General features: G+C 41.7%; 2 protein-coding genes across 4 annotated transcripts; both read left to right on the forward strand.

The window, feature by feature from the left end:
* The first annotated feature begins 346 nt into the window (after positions 1-346).
* Positions 347-6,437, forward strand: cfap251 (cilia and flagella associated protein 251). The gene is made up of 20 exons (XM_076731791.1): positions 347-508; positions 692-832; positions 993-1,102; positions 1,194-1,302; positions 1,444-1,524; positions 1,624-1,701; positions 1,788-1,833; positions 1,983-2,202; positions 2,293-2,469; positions 2,556-2,806; positions 2,952-3,103; positions 3,320-3,496; positions 3,618-3,802; positions 3,902-4,016; positions 4,471-4,634; positions 4,732-4,822; positions 5,372-5,515; positions 5,631-5,859; positions 5,989-6,111; positions 6,202-6,437. Exons 1-20 carry the CDS (start codon positions 347-349, stop codon positions 6,327-6,329), a joined length of 2,883 nt encoding a protein of 960 aa, XP_076587906.1. The 3' UTR covers positions 6,330-6,437.
* Positions 6,438-6,978: 541 nt separating this feature from the next.
* Positions 6,979-20,337, forward strand: mlxip (MLX interacting protein). Of its 3 annotated transcripts, none has more exons than XM_076731228.1 (17): positions 6,979-7,552; positions 10,534-10,640; positions 11,229-11,314; positions 11,481-11,570; positions 11,686-11,721; positions 12,098-12,338; positions 12,554-12,643; positions 12,821-12,915; positions 13,777-14,335; positions 14,821-14,927; positions 15,138-15,249; positions 15,326-15,441; positions 15,627-15,734; positions 15,877-16,004; positions 16,114-16,234; positions 17,048-17,177; positions 17,975-20,337. In XM_076731228.1, the coding sequence occupies exons 1-17, from the start codon at positions 7,230-7,232 to the stop codon at positions 18,079-18,081; spliced, it is 2,556 nt and encodes an 851-aa protein (XP_076587343.1). In that variant the 5' UTR covers positions 6,979-7,229; the 3' UTR covers positions 18,082-20,337. The 3 variants fall into 3 exon arrangements, with proteins under 3 accessions (XP_076587343.1, XP_076587344.1, XP_076587342.1); XM_076731229.1 differs by having other exon boundaries at positions 6,989-7,552; positions 11,680-11,721; positions 12,167-12,338; XM_076731227.1 differs by having other exon boundaries at positions 7,099-7,552; positions 11,680-11,721.
* The last annotated feature ends 1,627 nt before the right edge of the window (positions 20,338-21,964 follow it).

Raw genomic sequence — 21,964 nt, forward strand, 5'->3', positions numbered from 1 at the left:
GCCTCGCATGAGCTTAAGTTTAAGATTATTGTCTTTTTTTTTCATTCAGTAGACCAGGTGAGACTGACTAAAGAGATTTAAAAAAAAAAATACAAATACAGCTTTAGACGTTTGAATGAGGCAAGTTCTACTAGAACTGATATTGTAGAAGTGTGTTTCGATTAATTTCATGGCGAAGTCGCTCGTTGTTGAACGTTAACGTTACTCTTTGGCTAGCTTAGCCTAACTTTGCAGTTAGCAGAGACTTAGCGCCCTCGACTCGGCAGAAAAGGGGTGGGAAATGCTCCATGCAGCTGTTAGAAAGAGAGATTAATTGTTAAAGACGTGAAGTGTGTGGTTAGACATCATGTCAGATGCTGAAGCTAAGGAAGAGTGCAGGGAGAGCGCAGAAGTTAGCGACGAAACACAGGCTGACTTAGTCAAGATGACGGGACAGTCTCAAGTCTACACAGCAACCAGGGACACCCTTTTCCCCAAGAAGGTCCCTCATACTAGCACACATGCTTTGGTAAGTAGCCTGTGTCTGTTAATATGCACATTTGTACAAAATGTTTGCATCTTCAACTGCAGTCAGTAAAGTGTCACGGGAAATGTTCACCGGAAACACAACCTATTTCCTTCGATAAGAAGATAACCTATGGTAGAACTTTCACTGGCACATAACAATACCGCAAATTTGCTCTTCATTCAGTCACTAGGATGGGCATTTGGGAGGAATCCTGATCTGCCTGCCTTCATCCTGCAAGACCACGATCAGCTGGTGGTCCTCTATGCTGGAGCCCATGTTGGGATCATATACAATCACACCTTAAACTCCCAGCACATACTTCAGGTAAAAATCAGCTGCCACTGTCAGTTCAATACATAATACAAAGGAGGTGAGACAGCGTCCTTCAGATTCAGTCAGCAGTATGAGCTATGTTTTCATAGTAGTACCATGCAGGTTGCAGCATTGATTTAAACAGTCTAATGTATATACATGATTTCCTCAGGGACACTGCTGCCCCATCTCATGTATGTGTGTGAGTGAAGACAGACGCTGGATTGCAACAGCAGACCAGGGGCCGAAAAGCACAGTGACGATATGGGACTCCTACTCTGGGTAGCTCTTGATTCTACACGTACAGTAGTAATGCATTATCTGTGTTAACCTTTGCTCTTGATACTAACCACATATGTGATAAATACCCCAGCATTCCCGTGCACACATTGTTCGATTGCCACCCTGAGGGGGGTGTCACTGCGATGGCCTTTTCAAGAGACACAAAACATCTGGTTACCCTCGGGGCAGAGAAAATTCAAGTAAGTATGACAGCGTGGCCACTTGTTTAGGATGAATTGTAAAATGTACAATGTGGGAGAATATAGAGACAAATCTATGATCTGTGGTTTAAAATTTCCATCTATTGACAATCTATTAACTGTATGATGATCTTTTCGCAGCGTGTGTGTATTTGGGATTGGACGAATGAATCAGAAAAGCCTTTGTGGTTTACTGAACTCAATCCTAAACATGGCTTTCATGTAAGTAGCCTTTGTCTCCTTTTAACATTTAAATGTCAGCTAACTTTCTGGTTATGGAGTTCAGGAGATCAAACGTTCAAATGCCTGATTGTTTTTCAGGATTACATCATTTTTAATCCAATTGATAGCACTCAGCTGCTCAGCAACAGTAAAAGCCAGGTGTTATTGTACAGCACGGTGAGTCCTGCTGTTCCTTTTCATGGAAATATATAATACAACAGTGACGTGTATAGGTATTGCAGTGATCAGCTGGTCTTTTTCAGGCCCTGGGGAGTCTGCAGTACTATGTCCTGAAGCTTAAGAAGGTACAGATAATCATAAAGAATGTTTGTGGTGGAGATGTTTCTGTTTTTTATGACACTGATTATATTGCTAAATATTTAACTGTTTCAATTCACCACTGCAGTTCTGTGATGCGGCCACCAGTGGAGCTGATGCTGCTGCATTCACTCATCCCTCTCCTGACACACCTCAAACTGTCAGCATGGCTGGCAGGTCACTCAGCCAGTCTGTGTTTCACTGGAGAAAGCCTCAGGTCCTAACAGCAACTGCAGGCGACCTTGTGGTGTGGGATGTGATGGAGGAAGACTTAGCTGCAAACAAAAGTCTCTCCATAGATAGAATGAAGCTCATTCACTTTCAGAAGGATCCAATCACTGTTCTGACTGTGACTGACAGGTAACCAGAGCCAGAAATATTCATATTTGAGAAAGGAGGCATGTATTTATTGGTCTCTAATCTCTCTTTGTATGTTTGTTGTTATCACAGCTGTATCGTAACTGGTGACACTCGAGGCCATATCAAGTTCTATGATGAAGAACTCATGCTTCTCACTTGGTACAGTGAATTAAACCTGGACGCTGTTGTTTCCATTTCCTTTTCCAAAGAGTGCACAGAGGGATACCTGCAGGAATGCACTCTGGAAGCAAGACCATTCATCATCAGGTAGAAGAAATACAATCTGTTATGTCATCAGTCTAAACTGTTGTGTGAATTTTAGCCAAGCTGGCCTCTGATCTCTTTCTCTGCAGGAACTTTGTTGTTTCCACAGTCAGTTCCACAGTCGTGCATGTGAATGCACTGAAAGGCACCTCTCAGATCCTGCTACATGAGGGTGGTGAGCCTGTACATGCAGTGGCCTGCCACCCCAAACAGCCAGCTGTGGCCATGGGCAACCAAAGGGGTATTTTAAATGTGTGGGACTATAACAACAAAGTGATCATCTGCAGCAGGGTTTTTGAGACAGAGAAGCAGATTCAGTGCGTCACTTTTGACCCTCAAGGTGAGCCAATACACTTAATGACTGCCTTTGTTGGAGAATACTGGTTATGTTGCATATAACCAGTGTTCGCCCAGCTGTGGGATGGATTTTTTGATTTGTCATTACATTTTGCGATGTAAAGAGATGCCTTTTTGTCTCCAAGCAGGATTATACCTGGCAGTTGGCTTTGGCAGTGGAGCTGTTCACATACTGAATCCCAGAACTTTACAAAATGATCCAGAAGAGTGTTTCCATTACGCTAAAGACAGCATCCATCACATCACTTTCTCCACCGACTCAAAGTATCTTGCCACTGCGGTGAGGAGGCGCTTTCTGATATCAAGTGTAAAACTGTACATCAGTGGTTCTGGACTGGAATTTGTGACATAATATTAACCAGTTGTTAAAGCTGTGACAGTGAATTAAACAGATGAGTGGCTGTGATTATGGGTGGCAAAGCTATACTTTCTTATAACTTCAAGTATGATGTGCGTGTTATTGAATTTCATTTTTAATTTGTTTCTTCACTCTTAGGATGCTGGAAAAGCTGTGACGGTGTTCTGCTTGCAAACCAGTAAAGGCTCTTTGCCTCACTGGATATATCTCGGCAGATACCACTCCCACTACAAGCCCATCAAAGACCTTCTTTTTGGGGTACACCTGGACAGCACCCAACCCAGACTGCTCTCTCTGGGAATGGACCGACGACTGGTTGGTCTGTTTTGTCAAAGTCGTAGGAGTGTGGACTGGTTTGGTGTTTTGTGATACTGTTTTTTTATGCCAAATGTTTAGCACTCACACCTCTTTGTGCTTGTGTGGGACTGAATAATAGGTGGAGTATGACCTGGAAAACAGTGATGTGAATGAGCTTGTCATCTTGAGCTCAGACCGCATTGAGCAAAGCGCCGTGCCAACGTGCATGACCTGGTATCCTCCCCTCACCGCAGAGCAATTTCTTCTTGTTGCCTCAGACCAATACAAGATGAAGCTTTTCAACAGCACCACCAAGATGTGCAGGTCTGTGAAATACTGGACAAGATCACATTATTTGTGAATTCTAATTCTGTTGTCACAGCAAATACTGGAAAACAGTGTACATGTGTTTTACTAAAACAGAAAGACTCTCCTTGGCCCAACATATGACTCTCCTGTCAAGAAAGTAGTGGTCTTTCCAACGTCCAAAGAACCAGATACAAGCTCATATTACATGGCGTACATCACAGAGGACAAGGTCAGTGCTGGACTTTCTTTGTAGTATTTTATTAATCTGCTTTGCTTTATTTGTGGTATTTTTAAAAAATAATCTGCTTTATTAGCGATTTGTTACTAATTGTCTTACTGATGTTTTGTTAACACAGACAAGAGCAGCACCTTGTCAGACGAGGTGTTGTAGGCAAATTAGATAGAATAATAGTGGTTGATCTTGAATATGTGTGGAAGAAAACGAAAGTAAAATTGCTCAGTTGGGATGGGGCCTAACTCACTAAGCAGGTTTATTAAAGTATGAGGATAACTTTGCTGTGTAAAACTCAAAGCTCTGTGAAGTACTGAACATGGAGCAAGGCAAAAACACTTGTTTAAGTCAGAACATATTCACAAACTATCTGAACATGTTGTGTGTAATGCTGCTTTGTGAGACAGACCTTGATACTTTTGATAGCACTGAGAGTGTGTTGTATTTTCAGGTGGGTCTCCAGATTTTGCCTCTGGATGGGAACCCCTACAAGTCCAATGCTTTGATCTGCCATCCGACAGGCGTGTCTGCTTTTGCCTGCTCCTACGACGGCCGATTTATCTTCACTGCAGGGGGAACTGACTGCACTGTCCTGTCATGGGAGATAAGCTTAAAGTAAGGTTTAATAGCACCAACCTGGGAACCAGAGGAAATGCACAAGCAGTGTAATTATGTCTTCTGGAGTTAATCCTCTCTCTTGTTGTGAATGCAGTGCATTGGAGGCAGCCGCTGCCTTGGGAGGAAAGGACCTGGTACCCTTTTACACTCTTTTAGAGGGAGGCAGAGATGGCAGGTTCTACAGGGTGAGTTAAATGTTTCCTTTGACGAGGCCACTTCAGTGTCCCTGCTGATCACTGAAGTGCTTGTTAACTGTGTGACTCAGGTATGAATCCTTCCCGGCAGTCATGACAGTGACCTCGAAGGCTGTAATCAGGTGTGATCAAATGAGAACTTAATTAAAAGTTGTTTTCTCATGATAAATTATCTAGTTATTTTCTCGATGTAACAAGATAAATGAACCCGTTATCACAAGAAAACAAACTCTGTTATCTTGAGATACCAAAATAATTTAACTGTGACTTTTTCAGAGAAATTCTATGGAAAAGGTCGGAGGGTGACTATTTTGCACAGTTGATGCTTTTGTGGCACAATCTAACATTCAACATTCAAATGTTGTCTACTTGCTACTTGAGCAGCTTTGCTGAATAAAATATCAGCATTTCTGGATTGTCCAAAGCCACAAGATTACGATGGCAGTTTTTACATGGAGTTCCAGTCCTCCCCCAGCTAATGAGTTTTCCGATACCATTTAAACCATAGCTTCTCAGTTTTCGGAGCTTTTCTGTCTTCAGGAGATGGAGGACTTTTTCTATTACTGCCAAGTCCGCCATCAAGGTATTGACTCCATGGAGAAACAACAGATCTCTACCAAAATCCTCCTGTCAGATGTTCCCTCTCTAATGAGAGCTTTGGCCTTCTTCCCTACTGAGCAAGAGGTACAATGTGTGGAAATGAGGTGGCATGTTTCAACAGCAAATACACAAAAACATTACACTAAAATGGTTTTCCATCTCTGATTTACAAATTGCTTTACTATTATTTTTTTACCAGATAGAAGATATGCATAATGAGGTCAAGTTCAGCAAGTATGCTGAAACAGGAAAATACGTTACCGACATCGACCTTGAGGAGTTTATCAAGCTGTATGTCAACCACCGACCAGCCTTTGGCATCTCTAGCAATGAGTTTGCTCAAGCTTTTCTTGCTCTTGCTGACCAGGACGTTCCAGAGCAGCCTGTTCTGCAGAGACACAAGCTGCTAGAACTTCTACAGGCTCGAGGTACGCTGCTTTACTGTCACATTCCTGAAAAAAATCACAATTTTCTGTTCCAGTTTCTACTTATGGTGTTTATGTTTCATTGTCAGCATGGCGCAAAATCCTTTGGTATTTTGATATTATCTTTGACAGGAGAACACATGACGGAGGAAGAGGTGGCAGAGTGTTTCACAACACTTTTAGGCCTCAATGAAGAGGAGGGGGAAGAAGAAGGAGGAGGAGGAGCATGGGAACGTTCTGAGTATAAATCTGACAGTATGTAAACCATAATCTAATAAACCATAACCTAAGAATTCGCTTAACAGCTGAAAGTCACCATCAGTTTTTGATGTGCTGTGTGCCCAGGTGGAGCTTCAGAATATTCACTGGAGTGTGCGATCCCAGAGGAGATATCTATGGATATGTTCACAGGTCACATCCTGGGCTTCCCGTCCTCAGCAGAGCAGAGTGGCAGGCCCCCTCCTCCAAAGTGATGATAGCAATGAACTGTGTGTGTTTGAATTCAAAATATGAGTAAATATCAAGTTAGATCCTGATGTCCAGCTTTGTCACACACTATATTTAAAATGTATTTTCAAAGGAAAAATTATAGATGGACAAATTGAACAGTATTTTCCTTTTGTGTTTCTTTTTTCAATTTAACGTACATAGTGCTGTTAATGCATATTTTCACCTCAGTAAGCTAATACAATTTCATTACTTCATGCAAAAAGGTAGAGAATATTGGTTTAATCTATTAATTTTTTTTCCCCTCATCAGCTTTTTAAGAGTAACTGATTTTTTTGGACAGGGTGAGAGAAAAACAACTTTCAGATATCAGGGCTCTTGCAGTGGTGGGTGTCTGACATTCATTTTTCTTTCAGTATGGAAAGGATGTTTGAATTAAAAATATGTATATTTTCAACAAATAACACTTCTTCAACTGTCGTTACTGTAGTAAGTTGGAGGCTAGATCATATTGACATACATCCCGCACAACTGAGTTTGTTAAGTGCCCTGAGGACAGCAGAACGGGCCTGTCTACATGTTGTCGCTTCAGGTTTATTTTGAGTCTCTCGGTGGGTGGGGCTCTGACTCCAACCAATCAGGAACGCTTTAACACATGAGCTTCCGGTTCCGGACGCAGGCGTCTGAAAGCTGTTTTTTTGTCAGCTGGTTCTTGCGACTCTTCGCGACGTCAACTGTGTAACAAGACAACAATAACTAAACTTGCCAGTAATTACCAGCAGCGGGCTTTAAAAATGAGTGAACCGAGGACTCTGACTGTGCGGCACGAAGCTGACAAACTTTAACCAACAGCCGCAACCGCGTTTTCCAGCGCTGTTGGAAAGCCTCATGAAAGGGAGTTAGCTGTTAGCTGGTGTGTTACCGACATGGCTATTAGAGAGATGTCTATACGGCAGAAATACCGTCGCCCGCCGGCGAGCATAAAGCAGGAGCAGGAAGACGATTCGGACGCCGAAGAGACCCACCTAGGGCTGAGGAAACCAGACGGACGGGAGTCTCAAATCATCCACAGCGGACACTTCATGGTGTCCTCGCCCCACAGCGAGCACCCTCCGAAGAAAGGCTACGACTTCGACACTGTCAACAAACAGACCTGTCAGACGTATCACTTTGGCAAAGCGAGCATGTCGCACTTCTCCATAGACGCTTCGCTGACCAAACTCTTTGAGTGCATGACTCTTGCGTACAGGTGAGTTTCTAACGTCGCAACGTCCTGCGTTTCATTTTCACTTGAGCTGCCCACAGGGGTCACGTTGGGCTGTCCTCAGTCGCTTCTTTTGTGTAAAATTTGCAGTCACGAGTCTTCTCTTCATGTAACTTCCTGCTTGACCACTCATCGTCGTCACTTTAAGAAGACCCTTTACTTTAAATAGAAGTACTACTACCATAGAGCCCTCCATGACAAGTTTAAATCCTGCATTAAGCTAAAGTGAAAGTACAGAATTATCAGCAAAATGTAAATAATCTGCAGAAGTAATGGCCTCTGTTACTTATATATGATTGCATATGGCAGTATTAGATTGTTGTTACTAACACTTCTTTGGGCCCCAAACAGTTATGTGAATGAAGTTTGAAGGGAAATCTCTGGTGGAAATGCCAACAATTCATGAATTGTGAAAAGGGGCCCCAACGAGATGCTGTTTTATTTGTTTGTTTGTTTGTTTGTTTGTTTGTAAGGCGTCCCCAAGCCAAAAAGGTTGGAAACCATTGGTGTAATCACAAATAATGCATTGTATTTTCTAAGTGTATCATGTTTTCATTGTAAAATCTTAAAAAGTAACAGATCAAATGAATGCCGTGGAGTACTAAGTGTAATTCCTTCTGCTCCTTTCTTCCAAATGTAGTAGATTACAAGTATAAATATCACAAAATGAATGCTTAGCAAGCTTTAGCTTGGCTTGGCAGCGTTGCCATGGGCTGTGCAAGTCTTTAGCTGTATCAGTCTTTTCTTTCATGACAGAACGGCTGTTTTGTTTTGCTTTGTTTTGATAGTGCTGAAATTGAGGGCTGGCAGGCACAGCTCCAGACTTGTTCAGTCATTTTTTAATAAGACGCTCATAATTGCATGGATTACATAATTTTCAGAGCAGTCATTAATGTTGGACTTGTTGATTCGATTCCTGGCTCCTTTCGTTGTCCTTCAGCCAGAGGGTGGACCCAAAATTGCTCTAATGTTTGGATATAAGACTTCTGCCTTATGAATGAGACCATTCAGTTAATGCTAGTCCTGTATGAATTAGTTTTTATCATACTGGATATCATCTGACTCCACAATGGGGTGAAAGCAGAAAACAGATATGTACTGTATGGTGACATCTCTCTCTCTCTCTCTCTCTCTCTCTCTCTCTCTCTCTCTCTCTCTCTCTCTCTCTCTCTCACTCACTGTGTAAACCAACTATTTTCAGGATTTTAGTCGTGAATCCAGATTCTTTTTGGGAGGGAAAGAGATTTTTCTAGATTCTGGCTGCCTCTGTGATGATCAAATTATTAAATCCACTGTCATCGTGAAATACCTGTTTTAAATATTAGTCTGACTCTTATTTCTAGACTGAGATGTTTCAGCTCTGCACATTGACAAAGACAAAGGCAGAAACCTGGACATTGAATGTTGATAAGTTTACAAGATTTAGACAATATCATTGCAGTGTAGTTAAGGCACGCAGTCAGAGCTGCAAATAGAAGTTGGGTTTAAATGCAAGATAATAAGAGGTACGTTGTGTAGAAATGCTGGGCTCATGTTACTCCGTGGTGCTCTGTTCACGCCTGTAGCGTTGCTGTGGATTTGGTGCAGAGCCAGCTGCTCAGAGGATTCCCTCTCACTTTGCAAATGGCACCAACTTGGATTCACACTATTTATAGACCAGGAAAGCACTACTACCAGTTACTGTTCTGCTGTTGTCATTCAACTGTAAAGGAGAAGAGATGAGTTATTTATGTACACATGAGAGCCTCTCCTCACAACAAAAACATGGCAGATCTGCAGTTTTCCCTTGTAATACTGACTCCTGTGTCTTCATTGGACCAAGCTGGACTACCTTTCCTACTGACTGAAACAGCTTTTTCCACTCCCAAGGACTCATACAGTACTCATACAGAGAGTAACCACACGAATGACAACAGGAAAAAGAGTGAAAGGCCTGAACAGGGAGAAAAAGAGTGTAAGCAGACTGTAACAAAAAAAAGCCAGGACAGGGAAAAAAAATGCTTTAGTGCAGCATATAAATACACTCAAACGTTAAATTTCATACCAGCTCTCTTTGTGGCTGCAGTGCATTATGGGGCAGCTCGGCCGTTTGTTATTGCTTGTTTGACTTAGAATAAAATTGCGAACAGATTGTACACCGCTGCAGTAACGTCACTGTGCCATAATCATGAACTGCACATACTGTAACCATAGTAGTGCACACTAATTACATTTAGCATCGCATTAAATGTGTGTTGTTTCCTCTCCGTTATTAAACTCCTTGTCTCCGTATCACAGAGTTTATCATTCTAACCTGATCTTGACCTTGGCAGATCCCAGTTTGTTTTGCTTGCTTTATTTCTAGAAGTCTTTTCTGTACAGGGCCTGTGTTGGTCAGAGTGACCTGTATTTGTTTCTGTGAAATAAACACATTGTCTCAGAGCTGAGTGCATTGGCATTAGAAGCTAAATTCAAGCCAGTCAGTCAGCAAAACAGTCACTCATCAGACATGCAAATCGTGCTGCTTTCTTAATTTTTGCTGAGTGATGGACGCTGGCTCAGTGTTACAGCAAGCAAGCATCACTCTGAGGTATTAAAACTTTTCAAGCATCAGTGTTAATGTCAGAATCAGGTTTGTAACGTGAAACTTCTAAAGATTCTGACAGAGACGGCATGTCTTCCTGCTGGTGTGAAGTTATTAGAGTTGAGCAGATTCATGACAAAACAGACTTTAATAAACCCAAGTTAAGATGAGTTTTGGAGATAGAGTGGTTATTTTAATGATCCTGCACCAGCAGGAATATCAGCAAAGGGCTTTTTCTGCTGATAACACAAAGGAGAGGGTTTGAATTTTTGTTGAGATATTCGGCATCTACCTGTACAAGTTACACTATTGTATTTGTTACACAGACACAGTCTGTCTCTCATCACAAATGAAGAATTAAAAAATAATTTCACTGTTTATTGGGTTTTTTTTGTCCTTTCAGTGGCAAGTTGGTATCTCCCAAATGGAAGAACTTCAAAGGTCTAAAACTGCTTTGGAGAGACAAGATCCGTCTCAACAATGCCATATGGAGAGCCTGGTATATGCAGTGTAAGGGTTCCACACCACCACTTACATTTGGTATCTAGAGTGCAGACTGTATTGTTTAGTATTTAGTTTAAATTGACTTTAATTTAACATTTCTGTAATCAAGCTGCAGCATGCGTGAAGACATCAGGATCTTGTCTTGAACTATTACAGTACTGAACTGAGGTCTGTTTTTGTTACATCATTGAAAATGTTTGCAGTCTTTGCAACATCCTGCAATATTAATGATTTGTTTACATGCAATGAGCAGTTTTGTGACAGCGACTAATAGCAACTCTCATTCATGTCTCAAAAATGTCTTTAAATCAAAATAAGCGCCAGCTGGCTTGAGCTTTTTACAAGCTGAAGCTGTTCATGCTGATGTGCCCTGGTGAAGCTCTAGTCTGCCTACATGGTGTGAGAAATAGGAAAATGTTTGGAGATGTCAGTGAAAACTTCAGTGGAAAAGTTAAATGTTGGACATAGATGTAAGATGCCTTGTTGTACAGTGTAGAGTTTCCTTCCATGTAATAATCGACATGTGCAGCAATTCATGAAAAAAAGACTATTTATTAAAACTGGAGGTGACTGAAGTTATTTTTCTACCCTCAGATGTGGAGAGAAGGGATAATCCTGTTTGCCACTTTGTGACTCCCCTGGATGGAAGTATGGACTTGGACATCCATCGTCCTGTTGAGGTAAAAATAGGAAAATGTGCAAACACCACATAATATAACTGCAAACCTCCCGTGAACCATTTTATGTTCGTTTTTTAAACACTTGTCATTTAGTTTCATGTTTCCTTTGGCACTTCCTTTCTTTTTGCTGTGTGGTTTATTTCCCATCTCCCTCTTCCTTCTGCAGGCCAATGTGACAGAAGGGAAATGCTGGAAAAGAAGAATTGAAATTGTCATAAGAGAATACCACAAGTGGAGAACGTACTTTAAGAAAAGGGTACTGTGTTATTCAACCTTTTATTGATACTTTCTGTCGCTGTGCCCTGTTTGCTTGGTCATAACATATTGATATCAATCTAATGTGGTACTCACTAATTCTTTTATAGTTACAGAAGCACAAGGATGAAGACCTCTCAAGCTTGCTTAAGGTATGCAGAACTGCATTATGTCCAACTCACCAAAGTGCTGTTAGTATCAGGGTGAACATTACTATCAGTATCCGTTCAGCCAGATGTTGACACTGATGGAATTAACCCATGCTAACCCAGTCATCCTCATATTATCCACTTGTGTATATTTTTCACTTTGCAGCTTATGACCATGCAAACACAGTGTCTTTGATCACTTGCAACTAATGTAGCTTGTAACGTGCACAAAGTAAATATATAAATATAATTAAGTTGAATTATTTCTGAAGATGAGTGCATGAAGTGTGGAGAGAAATCACCTCATGTTGGCTGTACTCAACACTGCATGCTTGTGTGTCATTAACTGGCTTGGTGGTTGCATTTTGAATGTTCAAAGGGTCCAGAGGAGCAGTTTTCGCTGTTTGGGGAAGTCTCTCCAGACATGCTCCGTGTCTCCTTTTATCAGGATGAAGAGACAGCAGCACGTCGTATGCCTCGTAAGCACAATGAAACACCTGCTCCGATGGAGATGGACCCCCTCTTTGACATGGACGTTCTGATGTCTGAGTTTTCAGACACGTTGTTCTCTACGTTGGCCTCGCACCAGCCCATTGCGTGGCCCAATCCAAGGGAGATTGGTGAGAAAATCATCAGCAGTACTTGATTTGACAATAGATATTTAGTTAAATACCTACAGTTGTCTTTTATTTATTGTTTTCTGTACATTAGAGCAGCGCAAAGACGTTTGTTAACGAACTTCTGAGAGCTGCTTGGGGTCAAATCTCAACAACATGTTCTGTATCTGTCAAAATGTTGTATGTCCTCCCTTCCTCTTCCTCTTTACCTTCCACAGCTCATGCAGGAAACGCAGACATGATCCAACCAGGGCTCATCCCCTTACAACCCAACCTAGACTTCATGGACTCCTTTGATCCACTACAAGGTAGCCGTAAGGCAGCACTCACAGCTGCAGTCGTGCTGCACACACACTAATTTTGTACACTCCACAGTACTTCAGTGCACATGTTCTTGTAACTTTGCTACAGCAGTTGGCTTAGCCTAACACAAGAAGTAGTGTGGTTTTACTAACCTCTAGCTAACATAGAGACTCTTGTTCCAGACTTATTTCACAGCATCCGTCAGCCCATCTTCCCCTCTGTTTCCCCCACTGCATCATCTGTCACCCCTCTACCCAGCAGCAGCTCTCAGTCACAGGTAAACACCGACCCAAGGCACAGTCCCTAACACACACCACCATGATGAGAGTTTGTACAAGGACTGTGTTATTTTTTCTAGATTTAAGACATTTACAAGGATTTCCACCACATCTTCTACCATATTTCTGTCTTAATGTAGTTGCACAAAAAAATCTATGTAACCTAATAATATTACTAAACTTAATTTGCATAGCACTTTTCATACACGACCTGCTGCGCAAACTGCTTAACGTTAAAGTTATATTCTCTTGAGAATCAACACGCACTCAAAATATGGCTAGATGTTTTATTTCTCTTTTATGCTGTCGTATGTAATTTAGTTTGGCATATTTTGGTGAAAGTATGTTTCTGTTGGATGCATAAATGCAAGTCCTTGTCTGACTTTTAATGCCGTGCCAAAGACATACTTTGGCGGCGTGTTCGTGTTGATAGGGGCAAGTTCATATGGACAGGTTTTAAACAAGTAAAAGGATCCTAAAAACTTTGGCAGTATCTTCTGTATATGTTGTACTTGTTTTTGTTGTGGATTTGTGCACCATAAAACATCTTGAAAATAATGTAGGCACTTAAAAGGTATGCATTTTGCATCTGCCTGAACTGTGCTAATAGAAAGACAGATATGAATGCAGCAATTTCGACAAAGATGTGTCCGCAATTCTGTCAATTCTCCTGTGTCTACCCTCCCCTCTTATGAAAGAGGGACATTTGGAAAATAGTGTTGACTAGCAGTCCACATTGAGCAGCCAGAAAAGTCAATTATTCATTAATATTTGAAAGAATAATTCATCATTGTTGAGAAATATGTAAACAACAAGACCTAAGTGTGTTTGTTCCCTTTTCCTTTGTCATCCTTTGCCAGGCCCAGTTAATGTCTTCCATGCAACTCACAACCAACCACATCTCCTCTCCTGGCCCCCTGTCCATCCCCTCTCAAATGGCCAGTCAAACCAATCGAACTGGTGGTGGTGGTGATGCTGGCTATGTACAAAACTACATGCCTCTCTTTCCTGGGCAGGTGGCGCCTAGTGATCAAGCAGTAGTCTCCTCAGTTTCTCAGTCGTTATCCCATGATCCTCTGGCGCAGTGCCTCTCAGGTCAGGACATGGCCTCAGCAGCACCCATGGTTCCCTCAGCCTTGGAAACTGTACCACCATCTGTGATTACACACACAGCCTCCTCTACTGTCACCCTCAGCGACGCAGCCACCACCTTTAGTCATGGCTCAGAGTATAGCTCCATATCTGCACAACCTCCATCTCAATTCCAGTCCTTGGCGTCATTGCCTACCACTTCCGCACAGCACCCTCAGACTTTTGCCATACCTCGCCCCTTTCAGCCATCCAGTGCCAACAAAAACCAACCTATGCAAAGGATTGCAGCTGCTAACACCCTCCCCTCTTCCCACCTCCTCCTCACAGGTCTGTTGTTTCTGATGTCAAGATCATCAAATTGATTCTGCATTTGGAGAAATTGTGCATTTAACATTGTTGGTCCAGCAGTGGAGCTGTGTCGCTTTAACTAAATTACCACAAGATGGCGCTCAAGCATTCCTTAATCAGTCATATTGATTGACAACAACGGTGACCTGAAATTTTGTGTGCATAGCTGAGTCACTGTAGCTTATACCACTGACATTGTGAACCAGCCTATTTTTGTAAAATTCAGTTTCAAGAGATTAAATTGTGCAGTTTTGCTTCTGAAACCTGTTCAAAAAGATGAAACTTGTTGAGAGTTATGTTGACCACATAGTCTATTTTCTGCATAAATAATATGGAGATAAAAAGCCACAGAGGAAAGAGGCCTTTATGTCATAAGCGCTAACTAATTTATGGATATTCACATATGAATGCACGTAAAACTAGTACAGCAAACTAACATTTTCCGTCAATGTTCACCCTCTCAGCTCCTTTCCCAGGTCAAACTTTTGCTGTGATTGTTACACCAACACCTATGAAAGCAGATATGGTTCCCAATACTGGAGTGGTCCTCGCTCCTTCTCATCTTGCAGCGGTATGTTTTCAGCTCTGTCAGTCATATTCAATTTCTGCCATATTATACCAATGGATCCCCCTAAATCCTGCATACTAGTCATTTAACTCGCCTTAATGCTCAAGTGATCAGTTACAAAGTAAAGAAAGATCATTTTTTTAATTGTCATGCTTCTCAGTCTTTTACATCTTTGTTTGTTTTGTCTCTTTGTTCTCTTTTCATGTATCTCAGACTTCTGGATTTCACGTCATGCCGCAGACACAGAAGTCTCCCCAGCCGATTGTCCCCAAAGAGGAGTCTTATTCTTCCAGCCGCAAAAATCAGAAAGCCCCCTCTAGTGGCGGTGAGAGCTCGCTTTACCCAGAAAGCACATAACTCTAAACCACTCTCTTATAAGCTTGTTTGTTTTTTCTTTGCAGTTCACAGTCAGCCAGGATCAGGTCAAGGCTCACCGTGTGGGTTAGATCAAATTCCCAGTCCCCAGTCACTGATCAGCAGCAGCAATAAACCTCTGGTAAAGAATGAACAAAATCAGGTTTGTGTTGATGTTTCTTTCTTCTTCTTCTTTTTTTTTAATGAGTTCACACAAAGTGAATGTAATGCCCAGGCAAATGTCCGACCCTGTTCATAACAACAGCACCATGTCTCCTTTTCCTCTGTAATATGATGCGCTCTCAGTAAGCCTCTTTTTGTTTTGTTTCCACTGCTGTTGTGTGACAGAGCCGGAGGACAACACACATATCTGCTGAGCAGAAGAGGCGATCAAACATAAAGATTGGCTTCAAAACGCTCTGCAACCTGGTTCCCACTCTGAAGTCACAATCAAATGTAAGTCTGCGTTCTTCATAAAACCATAATGGATATAGGACATCACTATGTTTGGTCTTATTTGTCCACAGTATTTGCTTCACATATTGTTCTAAATCTTCTTTCTCTCTTCCTACCATATTCATCAACTTTGCACACTTAGATCAGTAATGCAGTCACATTGCAGAAGACGGTGGATCACATTGGGAAACTTCAGCAGGAGAGGCAGCAGATGCAGGAAGAGGTCAAGAGACTACAAGAGGAAATAGAGGAGCTCAACGCTTCCATTAAGTATGTTAAAACCCTGTGTGTATCTCACCCCTCTTCTGTTGAGACACTTAACACATTAACTCTGAACTGTTTTTTTTTTTTTTTTTCTCCTGGCACAACTTGACCACAGCTTGTATCAGGAGCAGCTGCCTGCGACAGGGGTGCCCACCAGGCGGCATCGCTTCGACCACATGCAGGAGTTTAATGAATATGTAAAGAACCGCACTCTTCAGAACTGGAAGTTCTGGATTGTATCCTTCAATGAAAGAGCTGACGCTGACTTACAGTGCACTTTGTGCTGCTTAGTCATAACACAGAGTGTGGTTCAGCATTTTGCTTTGAGCTCGAGTGCTCTTGTTCTGAGAGGCACCTTGTTCGGATCAGACTGCTACATAATGGAACGATCATATCCTGTGTCATGCACGGGAAAGGTAGACGAAGTAGACGGTAAAGGTTACGTAGCCGAAACATTTTAAAATCTTCCTGACACGCTTGCGGAAAGTCAAGCTCCTCGAGTCATAGTGTATTTTAGAAGGGGAGTAGCTTTGTTGGTCATCTACCAAATTATCTAGAAAGTACCAACACACTATCTCAGGCAAAATTTCCCAGCATTTGTCAGGTGATGGTGTCAGTTTCACACTCTGAATTTGTTGTCTGAGCCACTCCAAGTGCACATCCAGCAATCTGCAGTGACTCAGTAGCCACATATTTGTCAGAGGCTCTGTTTATCTTGGATAGAGCTAATGTTTTAGCTCAATTTACAGCTTGCAGTAAGTCCATCATACCAAAGCAATGCAGAGACTGCATCTACATCTGCTTTATCTACAAATGTATGTCTTAAACAAGGAACTCAAATTATTTGCTGAGTCATACTTGAAGTAACGAGAAAAAGATGCATTGATTCCATGCTTTTCAGGTTAAATAAGCCATGAACTGAAGCACAAGGTAGTGAAGCAAAAGCTACAGAAATACAAGTTCGAGTCTTGATCTCAAACAGTTGTCAGGCACATCTGCATTTGTCTCGCTCTGTCGTATAGTTGATCCTTGACCGTCATCCATTCTAGTTCAGCATCATCATCAAGCCTCTCTTCGAGTCCTTCAATGAGATGGTGTCAACTACGAGCAGAGCAGAGCTGTATCAGACCACCTTGCAATGGCTTGATCGTCACTGCTCCCTTCCAGTGCTCAGACCCAGTAAGTAAAAGACTTTCACTAAAACACACACACACACACACACACACACACACGTGAGCATACATCACAAACCCGCACACTCTGTAAGAAAATGTGGTTGTGGAACATTTGCTGCCCAGAGGGAACTTCCTTCCAGCTGCATACCACTGAGTGAAATTCAGCTACTCAACATTTTCTGCTTCCTATCTGTCACCATCTGCCTGCTTTTCCTGCCTTTTCTTCTGTTATCAAGCAACCAAGACGTGACAGGAAGTAGTGCATGAAATTTGTAAAAATGCATGCTGTCATGGCCAGAGATGTTGATGATCACACTTAACAATGGGTGTTTTTTTGTCTGTTTGTTTGTTTTTTTCACCTCCCACTCAGTCAAAATGATATGCTTTTGTTCCGGACGCAGTCTGACTTTACACTCAGCGCATCTGATAATGGAAGGTGACGTCAAATGATTTCTATCATTCAGTCACAGTTTTAGCAGCCCACAGGTCAGCTTCAGGAGGCTGTAATTAAGAAGGTCAACATGCTCTTTCCTCCATGTCCAGCGAGGCTGTCCTCTCAAATTACGTGATTCAGTTACTGATTCATTTCTTGTGGAGTGTCCAAAGCATCAGATAAGAGTGTTCAGTGTAGTAGTCATGAAAAAGTCCTGGTAAATGACAGGTTTGCCCACAGTGTGCTGAAAATCAGTCAACATAAAATTTTGTTGCACACCCAAGGATACATAGCAAGACAGTTAGCTTCAAAATGCTGTATTTTATAGTCAGGTTATGGTCGTTAAATGGTGGTTTATTGTTTTTCAGTGGTGCTGAGTACCCTTCGCCACCTGAGCACATCTACGTCCATTCTTAGTGATCCATCCCTGCTGCCTGAAGAAGCCATCCAGGCCGTCACACACTCAGATGCGTAGCATCGCGCTCAGAGGAGGTGAGCTGGCCAAACAACCGCACGAACCTTTTAACATCAATCAGCAAAGTGACGTTTCACTAGTTTACCTTGTAGTCATTCAGCAAGGTCAAGGTCTTCCTTGAAAAATAAAGCAAGCTCTGCCTTACTTAACTCTATATGTATGATGGTCATACATCAGCTGTTAGGTTGATTTATGGGAATGATGCACACGGGGAGCCCCACCTTGGATGTTACATTTATAGCAATTGTGCAAAAATGGCTTATATCTATTATATTTGAATTATAGCAGCTACTACTGCCTTTACCCACTTTGGGTGAAGATCTTCTAAATACAAAGGTGGTACTTGTGGTTTGCTTTTTGAACAACAATATGTATTTAAATTTGAATTTCTTTTATAATGTAAAAACGCAACATTGTTCTAAAAAGGGAAATATTGAGTGGTTGTTCATTTATGTGTTCTTGTCAGATGTATGAAGTGTATGGACATGATGCTTTGAGATGAATGTGGGATCTTGTTTTAGGGCTAGCAGGCTGTATAGTTTGTGTTTTTGGAGGCTCTGAAACCTCCCAGAAAGGCTTCACACCAGAATGTAGGGGATCGCCTGAAACGTGGCCAGGTTTGGTCTGATCTGTGCTTAATTACTACAAAATAGATGAGAGCTTTATCACCTCTTCCATCCGTCATTTACTCAGGTGAATGTCATTTTGCCAGTTAACAGTAGCGGTCTCCTTGTGGTTTTCCGTCCATGCTGAATGTTTTCCGTCATGCTTTGCTTGCTCTGCCCGTTTCCATTTAGTTCAACTGCAGATTGCACAAGAAAGCAGTCATCCTAGATACAGTATGTTATATAAATGGGTTTGACTGGGTGGGTTCCTACAGGGCAGGCCATATTACTTACAGTGCTCATAGGGAGCACAACTGAAATAGCAGTATAGACCATAGATATACTACATTCACGTGTACAATGTGACATGATCTTAGCTGAATACAGTCTTTTCTGTTCTTGGTTGATCACTCAGGGCTGCGCTGGTCAGCGTAATTATTTTACATTCAGCTTTGAACAAATCGAGTCAGGATCCTTCTCAGCAGGAAAACATGATGTCCGTATGGGTACAGGTTACATCACATGGTTTGATTTACCAATGTGTTTTCTGCATGCAGTTACATGAATTTATGACGTGTTAATGACAGACGTGCACACAGACACAGACCAAAAGCCATATCAGAGTAGTTTACCTGTCCTCTCAGTTCATTTTTTGTGTTACTGGCAACATATTTGACAGAGCGCTCTGCTTGAGAATCAGAACATGTGCAAATTTTGTCAGCATGTCTGACGTACGTCAAATAAAGTGTCCTCACTCTTGAACTCGGGCTGATTAGTCTGTCTGTCTTTTTTTTTTTTTTTTTTTTAATTTGTGGTTCAGCACTCCTCAGGCAGACATCGATTTTGTGACTCATGTTTTTCCTTTCTTCTCTGCAGAACTGAGTTTACTCTGACTTTTACAATAGCAAAAGGCAGTTCTTATTGATGAATGTGCAGCTTTTTGTGTGCAGTCTTTTATTGTGAAGTGCAAATGCCTTTTAATGGGGGAATTTACTTTTCTACAATAATTTTCCTGTTGGACATCAAAAGTCATCACCTTTTACAGTGTACAGTAGCACAGCCTATTTTTGAGTCAAGTGTAATGTTTAGTAGCCACATTTATCCATTTAATTGATTTATTATTGCTACTATAAGAAAATGAAAATGCACCTCTGAATGCAGCTATGGTTGTTATGATTCTGGATAAAACTTTCTTCATTTTGGCTCTTTTTTTCTCTTTCAAACTGACACTCAAAACATGATTTAACTTATGACAGAAAGCTCCCATGCTCCACTACAGCTTGGCATTTGTGTGATGGTTTTATTTGGGTTTTCTCTCTCTCTCTCTCTCTCTCTCTCTCTCTCTCTCTCTCTCTCTCTCTCTCTCTCTGTCTCTCTCATTCTGTGATTTTAAAATGTTTGTCATACCAGGTTGGATTTCCAACTTTCGTTTGCTGTTTCTGTGAGGGGGTTTTGTACCTGATGATGTACAGTATGTCATTGCAGATTGGATCTGCCCAAGTTGATTCGCCTCCATTTTAGTATTGTATTTCATTTGTTGTAAGAAGTAAAGATATTTTCTTATGCTGCATCTGAGTGTTTTTGTTTTCTTCCAGAGTTCCCAAATGTCTTCAATTATTTGGAATCACAATAAAAGCAACAAAAATGAAAATTTCGACTTCTTATTACTTTATTTTCAATAAATATCACTTTGTTTTGAATAAATATTACTTAAATATCATATACAGATAATAATTGAATAATTCTGTCAATTAACTTCCAGAACGAGTTTACTGTCGGCTATTTAAAGCTGTGTAAAAATACATAAATACAACATTATTCTTTTTCTAGTACAGCACCACCAGAGTTGTCTTAAATCTCGTTGTACACCACATATAATGACAATAAAGGCATTCTATTCCATTCTATTCATTCGCACTAGACAGTGAAATCAAAATTTTGCTTCGGTGAGCCACTGGTCCAGAAGCTGCAGCAGACATTTGACATACATGTAACTGTCCATGTCCTGCTGGAAAGGAGGTAGGCTGCAGTCCCGACGGGCTGTCCGGCCACTCATCAGCCGTTCCACATCCTGAGTGTACTGGCTGGTTGTCTGCAGCTGAGCCGACAGCTCTGGAGTCAGCGCCGACAGCTTCAGCATGTAGCAGCGGAAGGAGGGTAGGCAGTGAGAGGCGAGGGGCTGCTGCTCTGTAGGCACCAGCTCCGTGATGTTCAGGGAGAGGCAGGAGATGTTGGGAAGCAATCCAGGTTCACTCTGTACGAGACGAACTTGGTCAGTGATGTAGAGTAAGAAAATACATTTCTGAAGTAGTGTACTCAAGTGCAGACACCTGTACTTTGTTGAGTAGTTCCACATTTCAGAGGAAAATATTTTTCCTCCTTTTATCTGCCATCTCTCTTTACTGGTTAGGCTGCTCTGCAGATTCAGATTTCACAATATGCCATCAGGTTGTAAAACATAATGTAGGCTACCGAACAGCGTGGAGCAGTTAGAACTGGCTCCACCTCAACCAAATATATCATTACAGTGCTGCTCACATGTTAATGCATTAGTAATACTGATCCAATCCAACACTGAGAGGCGATATTGTGCATAGTAAGTACTTTTGGCACTTTAAGGAGCCTACACTGTCGCATATATTCCTTCTCCTGTAGGGCCAACTTTTACTTGAGTATACTGCAAATGAGTGCAAGACTTTTAGTTGTAATGGAGTACTTTGTATTGTAATAGTGCTAATTTTACTTAAATAAATGATCTGAATACTTCTCTTGCCACTGATAATTACACTCCTAACATCAATTAAGGTTCTCCATTAAACAGCCCCTATTCTGACTGTAACCATTTCAGTATTAAAAGATAATAAATAAATAATTTAAATAAGCACCGAAAAGCTTACGAGGTGGTTCAGAGAGGTCCGTATCTCCTCCCTCATCAGCTGGACAGTTGCGTTCAAGGCCCCGCTTTTGGTCTCAGTTCTAACAGGTCCGCAGGCTGCTTGTGCAATGAGCACGCACAGGAAGACGAAGCCTATAGTGACAGAAAGGAGCACACAGTGGAGATTAACTCGATTTGAATGTACACACAAGCACACACGCACAGGCATGATCTGCAGGCATCAGTACAGAGTTTCAGTGTTGTGCAACTTCTCCCGGGGAGGTTCAAGTCGTCGAACTGCCTGGTTTAAAATAAGATGCAGTGGGACAGTGAAGATGCTTACCAGCACAGCAATCCATGACGCCACAAGGTTTCAGTCAGCAGCAGGCTCTGATGTGACACT

The sequence above is a fragment of the Chaetodon auriga genome, chromosome 5, assembly GCF_051107435.1.
Source record: "Chaetodon auriga isolate fChaAug3 chromosome 5, fChaAug3.hap1, whole genome shotgun sequence".
In the NCBI taxonomy this organism is placed as follows: domain Eukaryota; kingdom Metazoa; phylum Chordata; class Actinopteri; order Chaetodontiformes; family Chaetodontidae; genus Chaetodon; species Chaetodon auriga.